At 62.2% G+C, this 22,756-nt stretch overlaps 1 protein-coding gene across 3 annotated transcripts in view; it reads left to right on the top strand.

The window, feature by feature from the left end:
- KCNIP2 (potassium voltage-gated channel interacting protein 2) overlaps positions 1 to 19,115 on the top strand; it is a 45,993-nt gene extending 26,878 nt beyond the window's left edge. The window contains exons 2-9 of one of the 3 annotated variants that reach the window (XM_075504072.1): positions 14,821 to 14,916; positions 16,000 to 16,184; positions 16,559 to 16,628; positions 16,722 to 16,792; positions 17,308 to 17,415; positions 17,799 to 17,903; positions 18,184 to 18,246; positions 18,579 to 19,115. In XM_075504072.1, the coding sequence (XP_075360187.1) occupies positions 14,821 to 14,916; positions 16,000 to 16,184; positions 16,559 to 16,628; positions 16,722 to 16,792; positions 17,308 to 17,415; positions 17,799 to 17,903; positions 18,184 to 18,246; positions 18,579 to 18,626 (746 nt within the window). In that variant the 3' untranslated portion in view covers positions 18,627 to 19,115. Of the gene's footprint in view, positions 1 to 14,820; positions 14,917 to 15,999; positions 16,185 to 16,558; positions 16,793 to 17,307; positions 17,416 to 17,798; positions 17,904 to 18,183; positions 18,247 to 18,578 lie in introns of all 3 variants that reach the window. The other 2 variants (XM_075504074.1, XM_075504073.1) reach the window with 2 other exon arrangements.
- Positions 19,116 to 22,756: the final 3,641 nt, after the last annotated feature.

The following is a 22,756-nucleotide window of genomic DNA, read 5'->3' as shown; positions in this document are numbered from 1 at the left end:
GCGGGGTGGGGGGCAAAGCCCTGTCCCACTTCTGGCTGGGTGCGTATGTTTTGGACGGCCCTTTGAGCGTCCCTTGCAGGCGGCTGTGGGTCTGGCTCCATGGCTAAAGCCCCACGTGTCAGCCCATGTGTCTCCTCCATCCTCAGGGCAGCTGCAGATGGAGAAGCACCCCCGGGAACCTGGGTGAGCCAAGGGGGTGGTCCCTTGACACCCCCAGCCCATCTGGAGCTGCCCTCGGTGGGACGGGATGTGCGCTGGGCAAGCAACCCCAGTGAGTTTGGGGGTGCTGGGAGCTGGGTTCTGGTGCGGTGTGTGGCACTGGGACATGGGACTGGCACTGGGTGCCTGTGCTGGTCCTGGTGGGGTCCTGCGCCGTGCTGGCAGTGAACAGCGGAGGGCTTTTATTAATGGCTCCAGCATGGAAATGAGTAATCCTGACATGCCGGCCGGCGGGTGATCTGTCAGTGCTCTGCCAGGGAGGCTGGCTGGCACGGGATGGGCACAAGGGCAGGCGGGAAAGCTGTCGCTCCGTGGCTGACCTGCTGCTGTGCCCTTCAGCCCCAGCATCCCACGACACTGGCAGAGACGCATGAGGGGCCGACGATGGTCCCCTCAGGTGGTCTGAGCAGGTTTGCTTTGCAGAGGAGCTGCCCCAAACCCTCTTTGCTGGGACAAGTCCTGGCTCAGGCTGGAAGGGCTCCTCTACGGCTGTTTCTGGCCAAAATCAGGTTGCATAAATAGCCCCATGGCGTGTGGGACAGGCATCGGCCCTGGGAGCAGCTGGAGGCTTGGGGAGAGGATGGGTTGCAACCGGGGCTTAGCAAGAAAAATGGCTTTAAAAATGCAGCTGGCGTCAGTGGGAAACTTCTTCCGAGAGCGCAACAGGTCTGTGCCACCCCATCGCCAAAGGGACTGGCTCGGGGTGGGGGCGAGGCCGGGAGCCAGCCGGGTGAAATCCAGGCTCAGTGCCTGGAAACTCACCGCTTTCCAAGAAAAGGAAATGTCAGGTCTGAAAACTTCCAGCCTGAGGGATGTTTCCCCAGGGAGGACTTTCATCTCTCTCCCCAGGCCGCTTCTGATGCATCGCTGGCATCTTCTGCTGGTGTCAGAGCCTTGGGAGCATGCCCCAGGCAGGCAGGAGATGCCAAGCCTGGTGGCACAGAGCCGCTAGATAGCCTGGCCATGCTGTGACCTGGGACTGAGCCACCAGCCCTCTCCGTCCCCTCGCAGGGAACAAACCTGCAGCCTCCTGGGCTGGGCATGGGGGCCTGGGTGCGGGTTCTGGGCCTGGGGGGGGTAGGTGTGGGGCAGCCCTCCTGGGAACTCTTGCCAGCATCAGCCAGCACCTCCGCCATCCTCTTCCCCCCACGGGTGTCCCAGGGTGACATTTCTTCCCCTGGTGACATATTTCCCCTCCCTGACACAAAGACAACAGGGAGGAAAAGGGGCTTTCTGCCCTGGCCCCATCTGCAGAGCCCTTTGTGGGGGCAGGAGGACCCTAGAGCTGGGCAGAGGGTCTGCCCCATAGCCTGGGCATGGCCACCCCACCTATACCTGGGGCAGCTCACCTTGCTTCTGCGGGGGACAAGGTGGGGTGGGGGGCAGTGGTGGCACGGGGGCAGCCCTACTCCCTGCCTGCCACACCAGTGCTGGAGCTGGGACTGGTCTTGCTTCATGCCCCATATGGGACTCGTCCACCCAGGGACGGGCAGTGCCAGCGGCGTCCCCGGGGGAAGCTGTGCACCCCAAGGGGTGCTGAGCCCTGGTGATGGGGCAGGGAGCAGCGGGCACCCGGCTCCTGGTGGTCCCTGTGGCCTGTGATTGAGCAGCCAGGCAAGGGCTGGGATGCTGTTTAAAAAAAAAGCGTAGGAGCTAAATATAGCCCCGTTGGCTGTGCGTGGATGTGTGCTTGAGGCACGCGGATGCCTGGGTTCACCCTCTGCCTCCAGCTGCTGTGTGACCTTGGCTCGGTCCCTTGGTCCCGCTGGGTCCCCAGCCCCTGTGTCCCCTCCGCTCCTGCCTGTTGCTGTGCTGCCTGCGGGTCTGGCAGCGTCTCGGGCATCCTGCATCGCAGTCCCCGTTCCCGGCCTGTTCCCCCAGCCCTGCTCCCTGTCTCCCCTTGGCTCTCCCAGTGAGATGGCCGGACCCATCCACCTGCTTGGAAATGGGGCAGCTGGACCTGTTGCCCCAGACCCTGCCCAGGAGAGGATTGTGGGGACCTTGGGGTGCTCAGCCATGGTGACCCCCATGGGGCAGGCACTCGCGTGGGGCGCAGAGGACAAGTCTGAGTCATCCCCATCCTGGATGTTTAGCCAGTGCCCAGCGTCCTGTCCCTCCCCGTGTACCCCCCGGGAACCGAGTGCCTTTTAATATCTGTGGCCCGTTTCCTTAGCAACTGCATTAAGCAAATCGATGGAGGTGGTGTCATTGGAATGGGAGGGCATGCCTCCTTCCTCCCCTGGCCCCCCCATCCCGCCACCCCCCACGCCTCCCTCCGCTTGGCCTCTCTCTGCTCTTACTCGCAGGCACGGCCCTGCTCTGCCTGGGCTTTCGGTCGTCGGCTCCTCGAGCTGCCCACCACAGCCTCGCGCTGACCCCTTGCTTGCCCGCTGCTGACGGCGGGCGCCGCTGAGTAGAGGGGTGACAGCCGATCCCCCCTCGGGGACAGCGGCAGGGGTCCCTGGGGATGCGTCGTCTGGTGGCCGTGGTGCTGGGGTGAGGGGGCTCCAGGACGGCGGTGGGGAGGGGGTGGGGGGGTGTGGGGCCATGAGACACCCCCACCATGAACCTGGAAGGCCTTGAGATGATCGCGGTGCTGGTGGTCTTGGTCCTCTTCGTCAAGGTGCTGGAGCAATTTGGCCTCTTCGAGCCCGTGTCCTTGGAAGGTAACGGGCGCGGGCGGTGCTGGCTCCTCCGGGGACACGGGGGGCAGCCGGTGGGTGTCTGGAGCTGCCCCCAAGGATGCTCTGAGGCTGCTGCATCCATGGGAGAGTCCTGGGACGTGGCGTCCATCCTGCTCGTAGGGGTGAGCAGGGGGGCCTGGTGCGGGGAGCAGGGTGTCCTGCCTGCTCCGTGCAAGGTCCCAGTGGCTGGGGACATGGGGAGGGGGCAGGGCTGGCAGGGTGGCCGCTGCACGGTGGTGACTTTGGTGTGTGCTGGGGCTGTGTGTGACTGTGCAGGTGGGCACCAGGGTGTTTGTCAGCACCTCTCAGGAGCAAGGTGTCCCCAGGGTCCATGGTCACCTCGCTCTGAACATAAGCTGTCAGACTCGGCACCAGCCTGCAGAGCAGCCAGGCCTGGGCAGGATGGGTCCCTGCTGCACTCCCTGCTCCTGGCTCTTCCCAGAGCCCCGCCACGGCCCTTGGGCAGGGTGAGGGGACACAGGGGGTGCTGCCCATCTGGGGACGGGCTGTGCAAGGTGCTGAGCCGTGTGCGTGGGTCACGCTCAGCGGAGCCCAGATCCGCTCGGGGGACTCTGTGTGCAGTGGGAGGGAGCTCAGGGCCGCTTGGCCGGGCGCTCCCTGGACTCCCAGGGGTGGTGGTTGTGCAAAAGGTCCCCCAAGCCCTGCCTAGCCCCTGCCCATGCCTGCAGACACCCATCTGAAGGATGCCGCAGCCTGCCCATCCCCGGGGCATCAGGGCACGCACAGGGTGAGGAGGTGACAGGCAGTTTGCCTGGTCCACTGGTGCCCCGGGATGCTCTGCTCCGGTTCTGCAGCACTGGCCCTCACACAGGCTGGGTGCAGCCATGAACGCCGGCTCCCCTCCACACATGGTGCCAGGGCACCCCTGGCACCAGCACCCCTGGGCTGGACCCGCGGGTTGGCCGTGCCTGGGGGTGGGGAGGCAGGGGGCAGATGGGGGGATCTCTCCCTCTGGGCCTGCGAACCTGCTTGCAGGGCAGGAAAGCACAGTGGGTGGGAGCTTTCGTTGCTGCTTAACCGCTTGCTTTGTCCCTGTGCTCCAGCAGCAGCGCTCCTAGGTGGATCGTGCCAGGAGGGAAACTGAGGCAGGGGCTGAACTAAGTCCCAGGCATCCTGCTTGTGAGCCCCGGGGGGGTCTATGCTGACTGTGCCCAGATTGGACCCCCCCTCCCCAGTTCTGCTGGTGGTTTGTGGGGGTGCTCCCCCCAACCCTGCTTTTCCCCCCTCCCTGTGCTTTTGCTTCCCTGTGCAGCTGCCTGAAGCTTTGGACCAAAGTCGATGGCATCGATTGTGGCTGCTCTGCAGCATGCTGGCTCTGAGCATGGTGGAGAAGGGGGAGGCAGAGACCCCCCCCGGCCCTGGCAGCGACCCTGCTGGGGCACGCAGGACAAGGCAGGGACCACCCCTTGGCCCATTTGGCTGCTCCTTGCCGCTGGCCACACTGAGCCCTGCTCCTCCGTCCCCTGGGGCATGCTCCTTGTCCCCCTGCAAGTGACTGCTCTGGCCTGGGCCAGGTCAGGGAGGCTGGAGATGGGGTGTCCTGGTCCAGCCTCGTCCCTGTCAGCCGGCACCCCTCCAGAGGGGACTGGGATGGACGGTGGCATGCCTGTCTCCCACAAAGGACGTGCCTTGCCACCAGTCCTCTCTCGTCACCAGGAAAACATGGTGTCACCGTGCAGCATGGGGAGGCAGAGCCTGCCCTGTCCCCCTCCACCCACGCCCCCACGCTGGGGAGCTGTGGGTCCCTCTGGCCTGGCTGGAGATTTGCCCCAGCTGTGGTGGTGGGAGTGGGACCCAGATGCCCCGGGTTGGCAGCAATTGCTCCCATCACCAAAAGGTGCCCAGAGGAGAGGGAAACGTGTTGCTCAAGGGGCAGAAATTGGCTGAGGTTGAGCTGAGCCCTGGGCACCGTATGGGGAGTCCTGTGGGCAAGTGGCTGGGGGTGGGCTGGGGGTGAGATGCTGCTGCATGGGTCCCCCCCCCTTGGCTCAGGAGGTGTCAGGTAGGAGACTTTGCTCTCTGGGAAAGGTCCCAGGCAGTGTCTGGGGCTGGGAAATGCTGAGTCCCCTCCAGGGATTGTTTACCAGCCGTGCCTGGGCCGGCAGTGACAGCCCAGGGACCGCAAAGAGCCTGAAACCGTACACTAATGGCTCAGGTCTGCTAATGGACACGGAGCCCCGCCACCCCCTCCGGAGCCATCGATACCAGCTGCCGTGCTTCCCCTGCCCCATGCCCGCGCTCTCCCTGCCCCATGCCTGCTGGTCCCCTGCCTGTGGCCGTCTCTCTGGCCAGGCTGTGCTGGTGGTGTCCTGGGGATGGTCTGTGCCCGGAGGTGTCGTGCCGCCACGGTGATGGGCTGGGGATGGAGCATCTCCAGAGGAGACTGGAAAAATGTCACAGCCCTGGGGAAGGGTTCAGTGGGAGCATCTTGCAGCGAGACCCCATCTGCCCCCTCGGGGGGACTGCGGAGGGGACGGGGATGACATGGGGGAACTTCAGGCTTGGTGGGTTCCCAAACTTAGCTGGACGAGGCCCCAAGCAAGCCGTCCTCCGCTTGGAGCTGGCCCTCCTCTGGGCAAGGACTTGGGTGGGAGCGCTGGTTGTCTGTACCCCCTTGCCATGTCCCATTGGCACTGTCCCCGCTCGGATCCCACGCAGCCTTGGTGGCATGGGCAGAGCCGCTGTCTGGCAACAGTGATGGAGCATCTCCCATGGGTGCTCTGTGCTCCAGGAGCCCAAGGCGATCGATGCCAGAGCTCGCATTGTTTACCAGCTGGTTAATCACTGACGGGCCATGTCACCCCACCACTGTCCTGTGCCACCACGCCTGTCCCCAGACCCAAACATCTCCCGGCAGAGCCACACACGCTGCTGAGCTGCCCAGGGGGCTCCCAGCCCCCTGCCAAGAACCCGCTTCAGCCAAGCGCTCGGGAAGGGGCAGGCGAAGAGAAACACTATTGATTTTGGCTCCTGAAGTGCAGCATCAATAATTCAGCACGGAGCAATCGGTCCCAGCTGGGAGGAGGGGTGGGCGGGAGGTAAAAGGCGGGAGAGCCGCCAACGTAGCCCGGCCTCAGATGAATATTAGATGAAGCTGCAGATTGCTATCGGCAGGATAACTGCTGCCTGCCTGGGGCTGGCAGGGCTGTCCCTGCCTTGGCCGGGTCGGGGTCCATGTGTGGGGCAAGCAGGATTGGGGGTGTCTTGGAGAGCCCCTGGCATGGGGTGCACTGGCCCCTGCCTTCCCTGGGGGGCTGCTGCCGCTGCCCTAGAGCTGAGGATGTGGAGGGGGAAGCAGGGCTGGGGAGGGTGCCAAACACCTCCAGAGTCTGGGGAGAAATGGGAGGGAGCAGCAGCCTGCCTGGGTGCCACCGGCACCCCAAAGGATGCCAGGCGAGGAGGGTGGTGGCAGCGAGCACCATGGCCACATCCTGGTGCCTGGCTCAGGGCGAGGGTCCCTCTGGAGATGGGAGAAAACGAGCATCCCTGCGGCGCTGGCGAGAGCGGAGCCCTGTGGCAAGCCCTGCTTTCCTCCTGCTTTCCAGGAACCCCTTTGGCAGGAGCGCGGTGTCTTGGCTGCAGGAGGGACCAGCCCTTCGGGGCACGGTGCCAGGGGTCCCCGGGCTCAGGGCAGCATCCAGCCTGGTGGGCCTGACAGACCCGAGAGGTCAAGGCGAGCTGCCTGCGGGTGGGGTAGATCTCAGAGCATCAAAATCCAGCCTGGGACAGCTACAGGTGCTCCAGGTTGAAGTTTGGGGTTCCCTGGGCTGGGGTGCACGAGAGATGTCTCCATGCACAGTGGATTTAACCCTTGCCTTTCCTTTTCCAAGGGCTGGCAGGTTTTTCAGCTGGCTGTAGGGCTGGGCAGGGTCTGGTGGCTGAATCGGGAGAGAGCTGCTCGCTCATGGTGAGGGTTTGCAAAGCAGGAGGGGAAGGGGCAGAGATGTATGGTAGCCATGGCCGGGCTCTGAGTTTGGATCCCAGCATAGCCTTACACTCTGAGGCATGCTGTAGCTGGGCCACATCCTGCCAGCACTGGCGTCCTGGAGAAGAAGCTCTCCTAAGCTCCCCTCTGTGGAGCATCTTCCACATGCTCCGCACCCAGGGACATCAGCCCTGGTCATCGCCGTGGACACAGGATGGGCTGTGCTGTCTCGCCCTGCCTGGAGAGGGTGAAGCTGAGGCAGAAGGAGACACGATCCTGGGTCCCCTTGGCTGTGACCCCCACGGCTGGGGCCAGGGCAGGGCAGCTCTCCCAGCACTGAGCCCCCAAGGACCGCAGCACCCGCGGCACGCACCCCGCCGACTGCCTCCACATGGTGTCACGTCCCGCTCAGCCCAGCCAGACGTAATTAGCTTGTTGAATCTCTTCTCCCTCCGGCCTCGCGTTAATCACTTTTCACATTGCTTCCCTCCCAATTCCCTCTGGCCTGGCTTGCTCTTTCTGTTGCTGATGTGCCTGGAGAGGGGAGCAAGGGGACCCAGCTGGACACAGAGCAGGGACCCCACTGCTACATCCTGCCCCAGAAATGGGCTCTGAGCCAGCAGATGGAGGGGCAGGGAGATTGCTCAGCCATGGGGAGGTGAGAAATCACAGGCTGGAGATAAAGCAGTAAAGCTAGAGAGCAAGGGAGCCTGTTGGGACAGGCCTTCTTTGCAGCCCTGCTCTGCCAGTGGAGGATGAAACCTCGGAGTCCAAGGGAGAGGCTGGTGTGGAGCCAGCCTGGGGCTCTCTAGCACAGCGTTGTGTTGGGCTGCAGGGTGGTGTGAGAGCTCAACAGGGTCTTCTTCACCTCTCCCCTGTGAGGGACAGGATTAGACCCCAGCACTGGGCACAGGTGGGAATAGAGGTGCCCTGGCCAGGGCTCTGTGGGGTTGTGGTCCCCGGAGCACGTGCAGCAGGAGGTCCCATGTGCCGTCCATGCTTGGCTGCAGGATCCCCTCCCTGGGATGCAGGGAAAGGTCTCATTCCCTGTGGACGTCTGCCCTGGGGTTTGCTGTGCCGCTGGAGCAGGGGGCAGCCGGATCAAAAGGAGCTTTTAGGTGAGAGATGTGTAGAAAACCGGCTCAAAGAGACTTTTTAATAACCACTGCTGCCAGGCCGGGGTCTCTGCCCTGCTGCCCACAAAGCAGGGCTTTGGGTGGGGGCTGCCCTCCCTCCAGGCAGCACCCCAGAGCGGAGCGGGGCATGTTTCCCTCCATCAGCAAGCGAGGTACCCAGGACTGGCAGCCCCCAGCTGCGGTTCCTCCATGTGCCACGGATCTTGCACACGGCTGTGACTTACTTGCTGGTGCGGAGAGGTGCAGATGTTCCCCCAGGAGGTGAAGAGGGAAGAGGTGAGGGTGGCAGGTGTCCGTGGAGGTGATCGGTGGGCAAGGCTGAGCTCCGAGGCAGGGAGCTCCTCCTGCCGTGCTGTGGGTCCTTGTGCCGTGCTGTGGGTGCATGCAGGGTGGGGGCACTGCTGGGGGGCAGGTTCGGTGGTCTGGGATGGGGCAGAGGGGCTGTCCTGGACAGGGCTGGTCCCTGGGCTGGGTGGCAGCAGTGTCCTGGGGGACAGCGAGCTCCGGGGTCAGTGCCACCAGGCGCTGCTGTTGGAGTGGGAGTCAGGGGCAGCCAAGCCTCCTCCATGCACGCACTGGTGCCAGCTCTGCACCCCTCTGCGGCTTTCCAGGGCTGCGGGGTGCCTGTGTGGGTGACAACAGCGGGGTGCCCCGGGGGACCTGGGGTGAGAGCTGGCCCCTAAGTCCCTTGAGCCGCATGCATGGGCTCTGCCCTCCCCTGCAGCCTGGGTGCCCCGAGGGACCCCGGGGGGTGCCGGGGCGGGAAGAGGGAGGGCCAAGGCAGGTCTCTCCTCCCCTGCCCTCCCCTCTCCTCCCTTGCTGGGTCTGTTGCTGCCAGACCAGCTGCCTGCTGGGGCTGCACGTCTGGGGGATGTCGGTTGCTGGGGTGCTCTGGGACCCGCAGGGGCTGCAAACGGTGGGCATCATCCTGCTGCTCTGCTCCAGCCTCAAGCTACTCCATGCCCTGGGCATCATCGACCTGGCCAGGGGAGGTGGGATGGGGACAGGGCTGGGGACGGGGTTGCAATGGGATGGGGATGTCGTGGTGGAGGTGCTCCTCGCCTCCTGTCCCAGGGGCTGCAGGGTGCTTGGGGGAGGTTTGGAAGGATTAGTGTGGTTTGGGGCATTTGGGGGGGCATTAGGGTGTGGGAGGGTGTTGGGGGGCATTAGGGTGTAGGGAGCTGGGGAAGTGAGGGTGTCTGGGGGTTGGGGTGTGGGGCTGTTTGGGAATGTTGGGGTACTTGGGGGGCACTGGGGTGCAGGGGTATCACGGATGTTGGGGGGGCATCTGGGTGTTGGGGTGCAGGATGCTAGAGAGTTGGGCTGTCTGGGAGTATCAGTGGGGGGGGAATATCTGGGTCTGGAAGCATTGGGGTGCAGTGCTCTCTGGGGTGCTGGGGGACTGGGACTATCAGGGTGTTGGAGTCTGGGGGCATTGGGATGCAGAGGGCTGGGCTTTGTCAGATGATGAGGAAACGGGCTGATGACTGGGGCTGGGGCGAGGGGTGGGAGCCGGGGGCAGGAAGGGATGGATGTGGGGTGCAGCATCATGCAGGGGAAAGCTTTCCCCGCTGCCGCAGGAACTGGTGGCTATGGGGCGGAGCGTGGCTAAAAGAGGCTGGAGCCCCTGGCCCCTTTGCCTTCCCTGTGGGGTTGTGCCAGGGTTGGGGAGGGAAGGGGCTGCTATGGGTGCTGAGCTCCCTGGATTGGCAGGTGGGTGCTGAGGACAAGGCTGGATGTGGCCAGGCAAGAGGACCCAGAACGTGTCAGAGCGAGGGATGCAGGACCTGTTGGTTGTGCCTGGCGAGGGCGGGAGTGCAGAGAGCTGCACGGTGCTGCTGGCTTGTCTGCTTTGGCTGCCTTCCTCGGCTGTGCCACGGACAGTCCCGGCTCAGACAAGGGCTGCCAACAGACTTTGCATGAGTGCGATTTGGGGTTTGTTTGCCCCCATTCCTTCTGCCTCCTGGCTGATGCTGGGGATGCCGCGAGATGAAGGGACTGCAGATCGCATCCCCTTGGGCAGCCAGATCTCGGGATGGGAGCTGTGGTGGGTAGGAGTGATCAGAGGAGCAATTAGTGGGTGAGCAGAGGGAGGGGAGGAGGCCAGTGTGCCCAGGAGGTGCTTTCACCCCTTGCGATGGAGGTCGTCCCTGAGCTGCCTGGGATCTGGCTGGGCTGTGGCTGAGGCCTTTCCAGGCTTCCTCCCTGTGCCTTACTGGGGAGGGTATGGATGGCATCTGGGTAATGGGTATGCAGAGCACCAGCTCTCTTACAGCACACGCTGCCTGCAGCCAAGAGGAGCTGCTGCTCTGCTGGGGCATTTCCTGGGTAGCTCCTCTGGCACTTTGGATGTGCCAGTTCCTGCTGCCAGAGATGTCCCTGCCGTGGAGGTGGGGATGGGGACAGGGCAGGATGTGTCCCTGCGAGTGGGTTTAGCGGCAGGGCGATGCCCAAAGCCCGCAGCCTTACCCGCTCCATTTGGGGAGCCCCTGAGCTCCACTGTTCCTTGGCACCTGTATCCCGTCCCATTCCCTTCTTGCAACATTTTGTATGTGGTGTGGCCTGAGAAATTATTATTCTGCCAACATCTCTGGGCACAGCCAGGCTGTCTGGGAGCACTGTCACAGGCTGGGGACGGGAGTGGGGACAGCACCGCTGTGAGCCCCGCTCTGCTCTGCGGCCCCTTCTGGCCCATACACCCATCTCCCTTTGGGACCTGCTTGGCACGAGGGTCGTGCAGCCGCTCTCCCCTCTCTGGCACTGGGGAACGTCCTGGTCCTGAGTCTCTGCTGTCCCGTGAACCACAGGTCTCGTGCGGCAGCTTTGCTGCTCCCAGCTCCTTCAGCCCTGCTGGCTCTGGGTGTCTGAGCTGAGGCTGCCCCTGTGCCACCCCCAGGACAGGGACTCTCCATCCGTCCCCCGCCCCGGGAGATGCCAGCTCTGATTTCATTCCCCTAATGGATGACCGTCTGGCCCCAGCGGCTGCTGCAGGCACCCTGGCCCCGGTTACACTCGGCTCTGTCACCGCTGACTGATGAGGGTCATTTGCAGAGCTGCTGCTGGCAGGACCCATCCTGACCCCCCCCCGGGGCGGCGGGGGGAGCTTGCTGTCTCTTTCTCCTGCCAGCCTTCAGAGCAGACCCCTTCAGAGCAGGAGGTGGCCTGCCTGAGGCTGGGCGCTGCGGAGGGGGAGCAGAGTGGGGGGCTGAGGGACCCTGCTCAGAGCTGAGCCCTGCACAGGGATGATTGTGAACTGCAGGTTGTAGGGGCAGCTGGGCTCAACATCACTGCCCAGATGGACCCAGAGCCATGGCCTGGCATGGGGAGCTTGGGGATGTGCTTCTGGTCTCTCAGGAAAAGGTGATGGTCTGGAATGGGATGGGGGCTCTTCTCCTGAAGACAGAATGTTCTGGGAACTGCTGACCCCTTCCCCGTGCTCCCCTGGGGCTGCCCTGCCCCTTCTTCTGGCTCATCCCCCTACCCTGGCTGGGGTTCACCCTCCTGCTTCCCAGCCAGGCTATCTGATAAGGCAGAGGGTCCCCTTGCCTGGCTGCCTTCCTCTGCCCAAACCCTGCTCCTGGGGCAGGGTGCTGGGGCAGATCATCCCTGGGGTACCAGCTCCTCCTGACCTCCCGACTAACCCGGTGTTGCCCCAGGGGGCCAAGCAGGGGCTGTGGAAGCTGCAAGACCCACCCCGTGGCTGCTGGTGCTCTGCTCCCATCCTGGAACGGTGCTGTACCCGGGCGCTGAGCTGGGGACACTGCGGGGGTCTCACCGCCGTGGGATGCACATCTTCCACCCATTGTGATGATGCATTTATTGACAGGTTACTGAGATTGAGGGGGGAGTTTTGGCACTGCCTGTTGGCTTGTTATTGTAGGGTCTTTTCTAGCAGGAGGGTGCTGCGAAAGGGTTGGGTTGGTCTCCCCAGCCAGCTGTCCCTGGGAGGGCACTGATGGCTCTGGCTCTGTGGGGAGGGCAGGGACATGGTTATGCATTGGGCTGACCCCCGCTCCTGCGTTCTCTCTGGGAGACCACGGAGCAGCCCAGGCTTGGGTCCTCCCTGGGAAGTGGGGGTGTCAGCCCAGCAGCGTGTAACCCCCCCACATGGCAGTACTGGCTGGATGCAGCCCCCAAGGACACATCAGGTGCCGGTGGCTCAATACAAAGTGGTCCACAGCTGTCCCAGTGGCGGTCACTGCTGGGGTCAGGGATCCACCTGCTGTGGGTCCCTTCACAGCCAGCGTCCAGCAGCCTCCAGGATTCATTTCAACAGCATGCGGAGGTGGGGATGGGAAATCCCTTCCCCTTTTGGTGCTGTCCAAGGATGGAGGCTTGGTTTATAGGTGCGTGTGTTTCGAAGTCACTGGGCTGTGGAGTGATGCATGGGAAGTGACAAGCCACTTAACCCGGCAGACCTCCCGCTGCAGATAAAACACTGCCAGCCCTTTCTGTTGGCTTGTTTTGTGCCAGCCACTTGATGGCTCTTGCAGAGGGGTGGAGGGCAGAGCGACATCTGGAAAAGGAGCTGTCACTAGCAGGGACAGGGCTTTGTGCTGCGGACGTCCCGTGTGCCCAGCAGGGCAGCACGTGGCCAGGCTCCACTCCCCGTCTTTGGCCAGAGCTGTTTCCCAGTGAGGGGGAGCCCCCAGACTTGCTCACAGTATGAATGCTGGGGGACAGAAAGGGGACAACGTGTCCTCCCCAGCAGAGCCCTTGGGCGCACCAAAGCCAGGACAGCAAAACCCCCGTCCTGGTCACCCCTCTCCTGTTAAGCTGCATGTGCTGAACGTGCTCCCTCCCCTGCCCCGGGGCCCCTGGAATCGGGCCCTCTTCGGTTTCCTCCTTAAGAAAACGCCCATGTTCTTTATTTTTTTTTCTTTTTCCTTCTTTATAACAAACTAAAGTGTAACTTGCACCCGACCTGACCTACTGCACGTGCCTATACCTGCTGCCCCTGTGAGTCCAACCACAGTTTACTCTCTGTTGCATCTCTCTAGCTGTGTGGTTTCCCTCCCGCCCTGCTCCCTCCCCTGGTCCATCACCCTGGTGCTGGGTGTTGCTCTGCCCACCCCGTCCCTTCCCCCTGGGTGCAGGGGCTGCTCCTGCCTCCCAGGTCTGTCCCCACAGCTTGGCTCTGCTGGAGGCACCTGGCCCCCGGGCATCCTTGGAAGGCTGAAAGGTGCAATTTCCCTTTCCGTCTGCAAATTAAAGCCCTGGAAAAGGAGCTGGGCCAGAATCATGTTTTATGCACAACTGATGCCCACTTCTAGGAAGGAAAAAAGCCTCTTTCGTCACCTGCCCGCAAACCCTGGAGCAGACAGGGGCCAGGCTGTGCTGCCAGCGCCAAATCCTGGCCCTCACCCTTGCCTTTGTCGCCTGGTGACAAATGCCAGGGGGTGCATTCGTGCATCCTGCACGTTTGCATGTCACTGGCACCCTGCTGTGGATGCCACTTCCCTGGGGACAAATTTGCCCTCTCTGAGTGGCTTTGTGTGATGTCCTGCTGGGACAAAGACCTCCTGGAGCTGTTCTCCATCGCCCCAGAGTGATGGAGCTGCCTGCAGACCCACATTCCCCTCTGGGAGCTGGAGCTGGGTACCATGCAGCACCATTTCCCTAGCACCTGGGGCTCAGCTCAGCCCCACAAGGCTGAGAAAGCTGCCAGAGCAGCCCCATCTGCTAACCCCCTAGAGAAACAACCCCAAAACCAGGGCTCAGGGTGCACAGGCATTGTGACCTGCTGCGTGCAGATGTCCAGGGCACCTGGAGCAAACACCGCGTCAGCAGAGCCCCAAAGGGACTTTGCACCTTTCATCCCATCGGTGCCCCATGCCGCTGTCTGCCTCCCTTTGGGGGCTGGAGCCCAGCATGGCCTTCATCCCCTCCTCTTCCTCCCCTCCCCGCCTGCAGCGTTAGTCCTGTGCTGAGTTTGCTGGCTTGAGGCACTGCGGGAAGGGAGGGAATGGGTCTGCAGCCATGGGGCAGCGCCAGCAGGGAGAGATGGGGCTGAGCAAAGCCACTGGGGTCCGGATGGGGGAATAGGGTGTGGTGGGGGGGTCTGTACAGCGAGGGGACCTGCTGTTTATGCAGGGCCACTTGGAAGCAATGGCCGTGGGCCAGGCTGACGTGGGGAGCCCCTCACCCTGCCCCATAGCCTGGCCAAGGCAAAGCCCTGAGCCCCGTTCCCCTTCTGGCTGTCTCAAGGCAGGTCCCCGGGCTCGGATCCCAGTGCCGTGCTGGGGCGGGGGTGCATGCCGCAGTCTGGGCTGCATGGCTGGGTTCGGCGCGTGCTTTGCATTCAGCTCTCGGGTGCCAGCAGGATCAAACCCGGCCCGAGCTCTGGGGAGGATGCAATGCCCCGGCTTGGCCGCAGGCTGTTTCTTGGGCTTCATCCTGCCCTGCCTCTCTGCGCAGCCCCGCGGGGAGGGGAGGGTCCCCAGGGAGCAGGTATTTGGCCTTGAGGCTAAAGGGCAGAGTCCAGCCCTGCCATCCCCTGGGTCTCTGGGCTGCTGGGTGTCTCCAGTGCACCCCGGCATGCTCCGATGGGGGGGTGCAGAGGTGCTGTGTGTGGGTAGCCCAGCAGGGTTGCCCTTTTGTAATCCCCATCCTTCCCAAGGAGGGAAACTCCAGTGCCGGGTTTGTCCTAGGATGAAGCAGAAAGGCCGAGCAGAGCCTGGGCTGGGCTTTGCCTTCCTGCTCCTCCGGCCTCACGCTGCATGTGCTGCCCCCGGCCCCACTCGCCCCGCGCTGGGTGCCCGACCCTGCTGCCCGCCGGGTCCAGGGGCTGCTGCTCTGTTAACTCTTCTGCTTGGTGACTCCTTCTTTCTTCCAGGCAACCCGCCGGGCCAAACTAAAAAAGCGCTGAAGCAGCGATTCCTCAAACTGCTGCCCTGCTGCCGGCCCAAATCCATCCCCTCGCTCAGCGAAAGCAAGTGCTTCTTCTTGCCTTTGTGTGTGTGTGTCCCCAGCGGTGCTGCTGCCTGCCCTCCGCCCTGGCCCTGCCCGCGGGAAGGGGACACCTCCACCACTCCCCTGCCCTGGGTTTGGGGCTGTCAAGTTCAGTCCTGCCCCAGAGGGGTCCGATCCGATGGGCTCTGCACCCACCTCTGTCCTCGCCTTTTCCCCCTCTCCAACTCCCCGGAGTGGCTCCCACAGGAGTGAGACCCGCTTTGGAGCTGGCTCAGGGCAGCGGGACCCTCCCGGCACTGGTTTAAGGGCTGGGGGGTTGTTGCTCGAAGCTCAGTGTCGGTTTGGAGATGGAGGTGTGACGGGGGGGGGCGAAAGGGGCTGAGCAGGGAGTGAGCACAGAGCTGCCCAGAGCCCCCTACCCCCCCTGCACTGGGTGTGCTTGGCCCTCGGTGAGTCTGAGCCCCTGGCCAGGGTCTCCCCCGTCCCGCGGTGCGAGCTGATCCCCCCTGGGAGAAGAGGTGAGTATGGAGGGGCAGGGGCTGCTCTGCCCCACAGAGGGGGGGTACCTGCTGTGGGGCCACAGCCCCTCTCAGTTGCAGTGGGGTGTGGGGGTGCTGGCTGCTGCGGGCAGGGGTTGTGCAGATTGCCAGATGGTGGGGAGAAGCCATCGATGAAGGGGGACGCAGCAGGCAGGATGGGGTCTAGACAAGGCTGGGGGGGGGCATTTGGGGCTGGGGGTTCTGGGGAGCAGCTCTCCTGCTGGATACAAGCCCTGGTGCAGCACAGACCAGCGGGACGCCCAGGGTCTCGGCCCCCCAGAGCAGATGCCTGTGCTGGGGGGAGGAGAAGGGCAGGCAGGGCAGGTCTCAGCACTGGGGGGGGGTTCACATCCCCTTTCTGCCCAGCCTGGGCTGTACCGGAGGCTGGGGGGGGCTGTTGCTCAGTGTCAGCTGCTGGTCTGCCCCCAGGGTGTGTCTGAGTGTCCCCTGCTGGCATAGACCCAACTCTGGCTGAGCAGGGCACCCCAAAAATGTGTCACCCTGGGCAGGTGTGAGAGGACGGGGTGTGCTACGCAAGGTGCCTCTCCTGCCCCCCGGCACAGCAGGGCAGGGCAGGAGGGTGCTGGGCTCAGCCACCCTCTCTTCCCCTGGGTTCCTTGCAGACAGCGTTGAGGATGAGTTTGAGCTCTCCACCGTCTGCCACCGCCCCGAGGGGCTGGAGCAGCTCCAGGAGCAGACCAAGTTCACCCGCAAAGAGCTGCAGGTCCTGTACCGAGGCTTCAAGAACGTGAGTACCCCTCGACCAGCTTTGTTAGCCTCCCCTCTGCTGCCAGGTCCACCTCGGAGGGTGCTTCGCACCTGGCGGTGCCCGGGGTTTGCAAAGGCTTTTGGGACCTTGGGGTTGAAGTTTATATCAGGCTACGGCCTGATCCCACCTCCAGGGAGCTCAGTGGGGAGGCCTGATGCTGTGCTGCATCCCTTGGGTGCAGAGAGCCCCCTCCCTGGGTGCCTGGGATGCAGAGCCCCTCCAGCGAGGAGTGCAGCCCACAAAATCAGGGAGATGCTCCAAGCAGCCTTGCCAGGCAGCGCAGGGCTGGGGGGCGAGGGAAGGGGTTTGTGGATTTGGGATTGTGGAGGTGACGCTGCGGCTTGCCCTGGCAGGAGTGCCCGAGCGGCATCGTCAATGAAGAAAACTTCAAGCAGATCTACTCACAGTTCTTCCCGCAGGGAGGTGAGTGCCCATCCCCACCCCATGCCCTGCATGGGTGCCTCTGCTGGGCAGGGGTTCACACATCACCCCCTCACACTGTCCGCCTCCCCCCAGACTCCAGCACATATGCCACCTTCCTCTTCAACGCCTTCGACACCGATCACGACGGCTCCGTCAGCTTCGAGGTGAGCTGTGGCTGAGGGGATGGCAGCGGGGCAGGGAGGGCACGTCCATTCAGGTACCGTGGGCTGGGCTGAGCAGCATTGCTGTTGCAGATGGATGGAGAGCTTCGCAGGGGCTGATGGAGTTTATTAAATTCCCAGAGGCAGTGGAAAAACATTGAAAAGCAACAAAAAAGGGGGCTTTCTGTATTTTATGGCTAGCGTCTTCTAGGTACCCAGACTGGCAGGCACAGCCGTGGCTGAGTCTTGTTCAGGCTTTGGCTGAACAGAAGGTCTTGATGCACATTGTCCTTTTGGGTGCTATGACCCAAGGGACTAGCGTGGGACAGATCTGGGGACAAGCAATCGGTTTTCCTCAGGCTCTTTTTGATACTCAACGTTTCCCTTGTCAGCCCGGCCCCAGGGCTTTGGGGCTGAGTTCCCCCGCTGCAGGAGGGACAAGCAGGACTGTACCCTCTGTGTCCGTGAGACCCTTTGTGGCCGTAACTCCCGTCTGCCTGCCTTGTACATCCTTGCAGGACTTTGTGTCTGGGCTGTCCATCATCCTGCGGGGCACCATTGACGACCGCCTGAACTGGGCCTTCAACCTCTACGACCTGAACAAAGATGGCTGCATCACCAAAGAGGTGGGATGGGGGGGGTCCAGGGTGGTCCCCGGGGCCAGCGCAGGTCTGCGCCCAGCAGGGACGAGGGCAGGACTCAGGGGTGTTGGCTGAGCTCTGGAGGAGAGCTGGGGGGTCAATATTTACTGAGCACAGCTTCGCAAACAGGTCCCTCCTGGCCCCCGGCACTGGTGTGTCTCTGGGGTGGAGGGTGGATGATGGAAGTGCTGCTTTTTGGGGCTCCATCACACATGCAGGCACACACACGGCCCCACACCGTGCACGGAGCCAGCAGGAACACACCTGAGCACCCCACAGCTCCTTCGGGAGCATCACAAAAAAGGTGTGGGTTGGAGATGAGGCAGAGGCAGAGCCCTGTGTTGACCCTGCAACCCCCTTCCCTCCAGGAAATGCTGGACATCATGAAGTCCATCTACGACATGATGGGCAAATACACCTACCCGGCTATGCGGGAGGAAGCACCCCGGGAGCACGTGGAGAACTTCTTCCAGGTGAGCCAAGCACGTCCTGGGGGAGCAGAGCTCCAGCACGGAGCCAGTGGTGCCCAAAACCTGGCACAGTGGAGGAGAAAACGCCCCACTCTGGGGATGAAGCCGGGCTGTGCTGGAGCCAGGGAGAGAAAAGGCCATCCTGGTCCTGCCGGGTGCTTGGGGATGGCTGGGGCAGGGGTTCGCTGTGTCCAGGCCCTGTGGGACCCGGGCAGGGGGTGCTGGGCTCTCCCTGGGGCTGGGGCTGTCCCTGCCATGCCCCCTGTGCTGTGCTTGTCTGCAGAAAATGGACCGAAACAATGATGGCGTGGTGACAATTGAGGAGTTCCTGGAGTCCTGCCAGAAGGTAAAGCCACCAGCAGCTCTGCTCTGGGGCTGGGCCACCTCCCTGTCCCTTGGGGACCTCTGTCCCCCCATCGCCCTCCTGGCAGAGAGGGGGTGAAGGCAGGGCTCCCAGGGGCAAGGCTGAGGCTCTGCTTTGGGAACTGTATCCGTGCCAGCCTCCCTGTGCAGATGAAGAGAGCCGTGCATCCCAGTAGGGCTTGGAAACTGCTTGTAGTGCCTGGGGCTCTTGTCCCATGGGTCAGAGCCTCCATGAGGGTAAAGCCAGGTTTGGGGGGAGCTGCCCAGATTGCTGTGCCATGCCCAACCCACCCACTTCCCACCTCCTCCCCGCAGGACGAGAACATCATGCGGTCCATGCAGCTCTTCGACAATGTGATTTAGCTCCCGGACCTGCCTCCAGCCAAGCTCTCCTGCCACCAGGCCCAGAACCTGCTTCTCTCTTGACTTTTCCTTCGAGCCTCCCCTCCGCCGGCTGCACAGACACCCCCGCGGGAAGGGGCCTCCCTTCCCGGAGACGCGATCGGCACCGGGATCTTCCCTTCCCCCTGGGCCGGCTCCGCTTTTCTCGGGGGATCCCAAGCAGGTGCTCCTGGACATCGGAGCGTGGGCATGGCTGGCACGGGGCGAGTGTTTGGCCTGGATGGACCTCCCTGCACCCGTTCCCGGCGGGGAAGCCACAGCCTCGGGCTGTGATAGAGGCTTCCCCTGTGCACAGCACCCCGTGCAGCCACAGCTCCCCCACCCCTGACCCGCCCCAGCCCTGGGAGCCCCCAGCACTGGCTCCAGCCCAAACCCTCCAGCGACGCTGTCTAGAAACCAATAAAGTCTTGCAACGGGCGCCAGCACCTCAGCTTCCTCCCCTGCCCTGGCTGTGCCCTGTCGCGGGGAGTGTCCAGTGCATCGGCCATGAGCCACCGGCCGCCCTCCTTGCCCAGACCCTGGGTTGTTGGGTGGGCAGAGGTGCCGTGCCTGGAGAAGGCAGCATGAGCTGTGGGGAGCAGCCCCTGATCCCAGGCAGGGGCCCAGTTAGACCTAGGAGGCTCATCCTGACTTGGGGAGAGGGGAGACTAAAGGGACCCAAGGTGCCTTCTAGTGGCACTGGTACCCCAGGATGGAGGATGCTGGGCTGGGGGGGGGAGCTGCAACCTCAACCCCTGTCCCTCAAGTTCGGGGTGCTGGCACACAGGGGACCTCGGGGACCCACTCTGAAGCTCCGATGGAGAGACACCCTTCTGACCCCTCCCCAAAAACACGGCAGCCAGAGCATGGGAACATGTGGAGGAGGGAGGTGTGCTGGGCTCCGGCAGCCACCCTGGCCCTTGGACCTCACAGCCATGCTCCCGGCATCATTTGCTGCTGACCTTTCCCTGCTCCCATGCCCTGGTCTGTCCTGGCCCACCCGCTGCCCGGGGAGCGAGCAATGGGGCGGAGAGGTGTCCCCACAGGCATAGCCCTGTGCTGGGGGCACGGCTGAGCTGGCAGCAACTTGGGGAGAAAGCTGAGGCTGGGGCTGGCCAGGAGGGTCACCTCGGGGCAGGGTGGGCTCAGCTCCTTCTCCTGGCACTGCCATGCCCCGAGGTGAGAGCCTGCCTGGGGATCTCGGGGATGGAGCCAGCATCCTGGGGCTCCCCACATCTTTATCACCAACAGCTCCTCAGAGCTGGGTGTGTGCAGGCAGGCCTGTCCTGCCCGCATACCCCTCCGAGTCCTGGCTGGGGAAGTGATGCCCATGGGCTAATGACCCCATACCAACCCCAGAAGCCCCTCTGTGCAGCCCCGCAGGCATTGGGAATGTACCCAGCGCCAGCAGCCTCGGCTCTGCTGCTCCAGCCTCCACATCTTCAGCAGCCGAGGGCGGTCGGGGCTGGCCCAAGCTGTGGTGTCTGGGATCAATGGGGAAGGGGTGAGCAAGGCCAGTACCCGTGCTGGGCCGGGCCCCAGATCCAGGCTGAGCCCCTGGTGTCGGAGCCGTTAGAAACCCCCTCCTGGGGCCCTGAGCCAAAGCTATGGGGCTGCTCCCCAGCGAAACTGTCCCTGGCCCAGCCCTTGCAGACATCACGTGGTTTTTTTAGGTTCATTCAACACGTTGTTCATCTCACAGTCCTATTCCTGGGTTTGCCATGGGGCCGAGCTCCCACCTGCAGTCTCCCAAGGGTGGGAGGGTAGGTATCCCGATCCGTACCCCTCCTGTTTCCTTCTGCCCTGTCATCCCCTCCACCCAGGCTCTCTGGGGTACCCACTGTCCCCTGCCACGCGGAGCAGATGCTGCCTCCTCCCTCACGCTGCAGGTCGCATGGCGTGACCCCCAGCCCCGGGGCATGGTGACCCACAACCCGCTTGGCATCTCCAGTCTGTATATTTTGTATTATAACAATAATATGGGTTAAAAAAAAAAAAAAAAGACAATAAAATCTAACCACAATCGCTATGCACACCACCGTTACTTTGCCTCTGTCAGCCGTCTGGGGGGTGGGGGAGATAGGGGCTGAGGGTCTCTGCAGATGGTCGGCAGCCTTTTTGGGGTGCTGCAGCTGTAGGATGCTCTGCGTGGGTGTTCTGGGAGGTTGCATGGGGGACAGGGTGTGCGCTGGGCTGGCCAGGGTCCCGAACAGCCTGGCCTTGCCATCAATGGCCCTGTAAATACAGTCTTTCCCCTGCTAAGAGGCTGTAGGCATTAGGCTAATGGGGTCTTACACCAAGCACGTCAGGTCTCAGGAGTGGGGATGTCAGGTGTGTTATCAGCTTGTCATGAGAGCTGCTGGGTGAACCGGAGCTTGGGACCCAGTGTCCCTTGTTAGGATGGGGTATTTAAGGCTGAGCTAAGAGGAAGATGCCCAGCTACCACCTTGAAGAGGTGGGAGTGGACTAGAAAGGGGTTTTTCTTAGGGACATGAAGTGATGGCCAATCACCGGTCCTTGGAAAAATGCAGCCTTGAAAACAGGGAAAAATGGCTTGAAGCAAAACAAAGAGGAAAAAAGAAGCAGGTAAGTAAGAAAATAGCAGAACAACAGGATAATGGATCTTATGTGGGACAGTGACACCCTCCAGCATTATGCAGCCTGTGGTTCAGGAACAGAAAGCTCAATGCAAAGAGCTGCCTGGAGACCCAAACATCTTCAAAGGCTGGGCTCTGGCTATGGGGGGAATTGCCATCATGGGACCGGGAAAGCTGTGTCTACTTTTTCTAAAGCCTCTGACTCCCCAGGGACCTTTTTGACCTGCTGGTGATTGCCCAGGTCCATGTACAGCAGTATGAATGGGCCTGAGTGTGTTTTCCCCTCTAACCCACCCTTCCCAGTATATCCTATCCCCTGTGAGCTCTTGCTATTTTGGGCGATGCCATCCACAGGCTCAACATGCCCTCTCATGGCACGGGGATGCTGTGAGCCACCGATGGGGTCCCTCTGGTCCCCCTCCCCAGGGTGAGGGGTAGGGGTGACAAGGGGGGAAAGGGTGCTGTGGGGCTCGCTCAGCTCTCAAATGCCCCCGTAGCCTTTTCATGCTAAAGGGGAATAGGTTTGCGTGGGGATTGTTGCTGGTAGCTGTGGGGCAGGGGGGCAGCTGATCCCCTGGTAGCCAAGAAATCTGTGGGCCCTCGGGGAAGAGGCTGAGGGCAGGGAGGACCGGATCAGTCCCTGCAGGGGTGTCATCTGCTTGTTATGAGAAGCTGCCGTGTGAGGCAGAGCTTGGGCTCAGGTGTCCCTTGTTAGGATGTGGCATTTAAGAGTGGGTAACAGCAAAGTTGTTGGGTCTATGCTGAGAATGGAGGTAAGAGCTGATGGGTCCTTGGAAAAGGACAGCTTTGTGTTGTGTCAAGCCATCTTCTTCCCAGCTTTCAGAGGAAAAAAGAATAGTAGCTATGTGGGAAAACAGCTGAGCAACTGGATGAGGCAGCTGATGCAGCCTGGGGCAGTGATTCACTCCAGCATCCTGAATACTGCCTAGAAACACAAACCTCTTGTAAAAGGATGAGATCCCAACATTGGGGGAATTGTCACCGCAGGATTATTTTGGGATGATCAAAACTGTAAGTCTGAGCCTGCTTCAGGGTCCCTTCTGACCTAGCAGCCAACTGTCCAGCTCTGCATACGGTGGTATGAGAGTACTGTGTGTTTTCCACCCAAATTCTGTGCATTTCTCCTCTCTAACCTTTTTGTAAAGTCTTGTTGTGTATTAATAAATTTAGCTAGTTACTATTTAGGGGTAGCAGTACAATTGCTATTTTTGCTCTTTGAAAGCTTTAAATTGGATGTGATGGTAACTAGAGATGCTCCTTGGCCAGGGTCTCTGCTGCAGCTTCCTGAGCACGGGTATAGATGGAGCCAGAAACACAGCTGTCTTGGGTTTCTCATCATGCCAAAATATCATCAGTGGAAATAAGCTCGAAGAACAAGGAACAGACTTCAAAAGTGCAAGGGAGGGTTTTGGGAAAGCTGAGTGAGCTGGGTAGGGCTAAACAGTGTCCAAATCTGTAGGGGATGGTTTTAATCAGAGCTTTAATTCATTTTAT

The sequence above is a fragment of the Mycteria americana genome, chromosome 6 (genome assembly GCF_035582795.1).
Source record: "Mycteria americana isolate JAX WOST 10 ecotype Jacksonville Zoo and Gardens chromosome 6, USCA_MyAme_1.0, whole genome shotgun sequence".
NCBI classification, from domain to species: domain Eukaryota; kingdom Metazoa; phylum Chordata; class Aves; order Ciconiiformes; family Ciconiidae; genus Mycteria; species Mycteria americana.
This window is presented reverse-complemented; position numbering and strand designations above follow the sequence as displayed.